Below are 1,829 nucleotides of genomic sequence, written 5' to 3' on the forward strand. Positions count from 1 at the left end.
TCTCTCTCTCTATCTCTCTCTCTCTCTCTCTCCCTCTCCCTCTCTCTTGCCGAGCAGCCACTCAGTGCCGGGCTAAAGCTGAAGGAGCGCTGTGGATCCCACAGTTGAGGATCTCTGGAGCCGCGGAGACAGCTCAGCTCTGTGCGCTCAGGTTGACAACAGCAGCAGCCCCTCTACAGCCTGCCCGCATGGAGAGACCACCGACCCCGACACTATGCACCTATAAAAGCTCCAACAACACAGTGTTTTGTCTAGCCTGAGGGGGAAAAGTCTGTAAGATCACTTTCCTTGCTCCGCTGAGGTGGACCGAGCGTCAAAGGATTTTTTTTCTCTTCTTTTTCTGCCAGCCCGTTTCTCTTTTTTCCCCTTCCGCCTCTCGCAGTCTTGCATTTTTTTTTTTTTTATATATACTTTTTTCTCCCACTGCTGTTTCTCCGAGTCTACCTGCTCCGCTGCTTGCCCAGCACCCATGAATTCAGATAAAAATGTGTACCTCGGCAGAGACAAAGGCATCATGCGGAAGAGAGCCTTGCTCCTTCGGAAAGGTTGCAGCTTCGAGATTACCAGGTAGGTCCTTTTTTTAGGGGGACATTTTTTGTGTGGGACAAGAGGGCGACTACCCCGCAGAAACTGTAATCTCCTACATAGAAGTGGCACTTTACATTTGAGGCGATGTGTCTTTCACCTTGTGAATTGGGGGTTTAGCCAGTGTCTGCTGTGTGTGCGCGCAGAGATTAGGAGCCTCCAAAGCCTATAATGCCTCCAAGGAGAGTGTAGTCATACTGTAAAACCGCGTATGGTGTTCACCTCATCTAAAAAAAAACATATCCCAATGTCTTTAGTTGATCTCGTGCGCTCACATTTCCTATCAAACTGTGGTGGGAACCGTTACGCACGGATGCATTTCGTCTGCACCTGACTCTGCAATGTTGACAAAGCTGCTTAGTGGCAGGGCGCAGTCAATCGTCATTTTATAGCCAAAATCTGGTTTCGATTGGACAGTCCAAAATTGCCTCAGTGCTGTTCAATCATGCACCATAGAGGGCTGAGCATATGCAGTTTTTAATTCCACCTACAGGAGCCTATTTGTGGGATAAAATCACCAGCTGTGGTCTTATGAGGCACAGCTGTACACCTGTGAGTTCACATTTCCTGAGGTGACTAAGGGTCTGGGCGGTCACATAATGTGCAACTAATGTGGCTTTTTTAGCATGGTTCCACTGATTTTTGGCAAATCTCCTGGCGGTGTCTGAGATATGTGGCCTTCTTGCAGCTCCAACAGGATGACACCGGTTGTGTGTCCCCGAGCTGTTTGGATATGAAAACCTGCCCTGCTCACTCCCTTCTCTAAGTCATTCATCAGTTTGTTTATTGTGGTGTGGACCTGTAAACAGCTGGTATTATTTAAAGGCTTTCACTTTTGCTGATGTCACACCAGTTCCTTCCTCTTAAGCGCTCACTGTCCACAAGACTTCCTAGCTGAGGATTGTGTGTCAATACCTGTACCTGTATAATGATAAAGCCTAGAAGTGTTTTCATCAAGACAGTATAACCCATTGGTAATGGGTAACAGTAACCCAGTATTGTGTCGTTTCAATGACCAAAACCATATATGAACACAAGGTGACACACAACAGATGTCTGATTCACACTCCAAACCAAAAACGATTAAATTTACTGTCATGTAAAAGCAGAAAATTAAAACTATCAAAATGACTTGATTATCAAAATAGTTCCTGATTAATTTTAATTTATTATAATCGACTTATCGTTTATAAATGACACATCGCTGTAGTTGTCATTATCTTGATTACATTGTCTGATTAAAC

The 1,829-nt window shown here is 45.2% G+C and overlaps 1 protein-coding gene and 1 long non-coding RNA gene across 6 annotated transcripts in view; one reads left to right on the top strand and one right to left on the bottom strand.

Moving 5' to 3' along the window:
* The window catches only part of LOC116704505 (uncharacterized), a 20,682-nt gene that overhangs the window by 16,751 nt on the left and 2,102 nt on the right, over positions 1 to 1,829 (bottom strand). Inside the window, exon 2 of the long non-coding RNA XR_004335697.1 lies at positions 1,001 to 1,013. This is a non-coding gene — a long non-coding RNA (uncharacterized LOC116704505). The remainder of the gene's footprint in view (positions 1 to 1,000; positions 1,014 to 1,829) is intronic.
* Positions 53 to 1,829, top strand: part of garnl3 (GTPase activating Rap/RanGAP domain like 3) — a 63,089-nt gene continuing 61,312 nt past the window's right edge. For all 5 annotated transcript variants that reach the window (XM_032540041.1, XM_032540046.1, XM_032540042.1 and 2 more), the window contains exon 1: positions 53 to 567. In XM_032540041.1, the coding sequence (XP_032395932.1) occupies positions 470 to 567 (98 nt within the window). In that variant the 5' untranslated portion in view covers positions 53 to 469. The remainder of the gene's footprint in view (positions 568 to 1,829) is intronic.

This window comes from Etheostoma spectabile, chromosome 16 (genome assembly GCF_008692095.1).
Source record: "Etheostoma spectabile isolate EspeVRDwgs_2016 chromosome 16, UIUC_Espe_1.0, whole genome shotgun sequence".
Classification (NCBI taxonomy): Eukaryota; Metazoa; Chordata; class Actinopteri; order Perciformes; family Percidae; genus Etheostoma; species Etheostoma spectabile.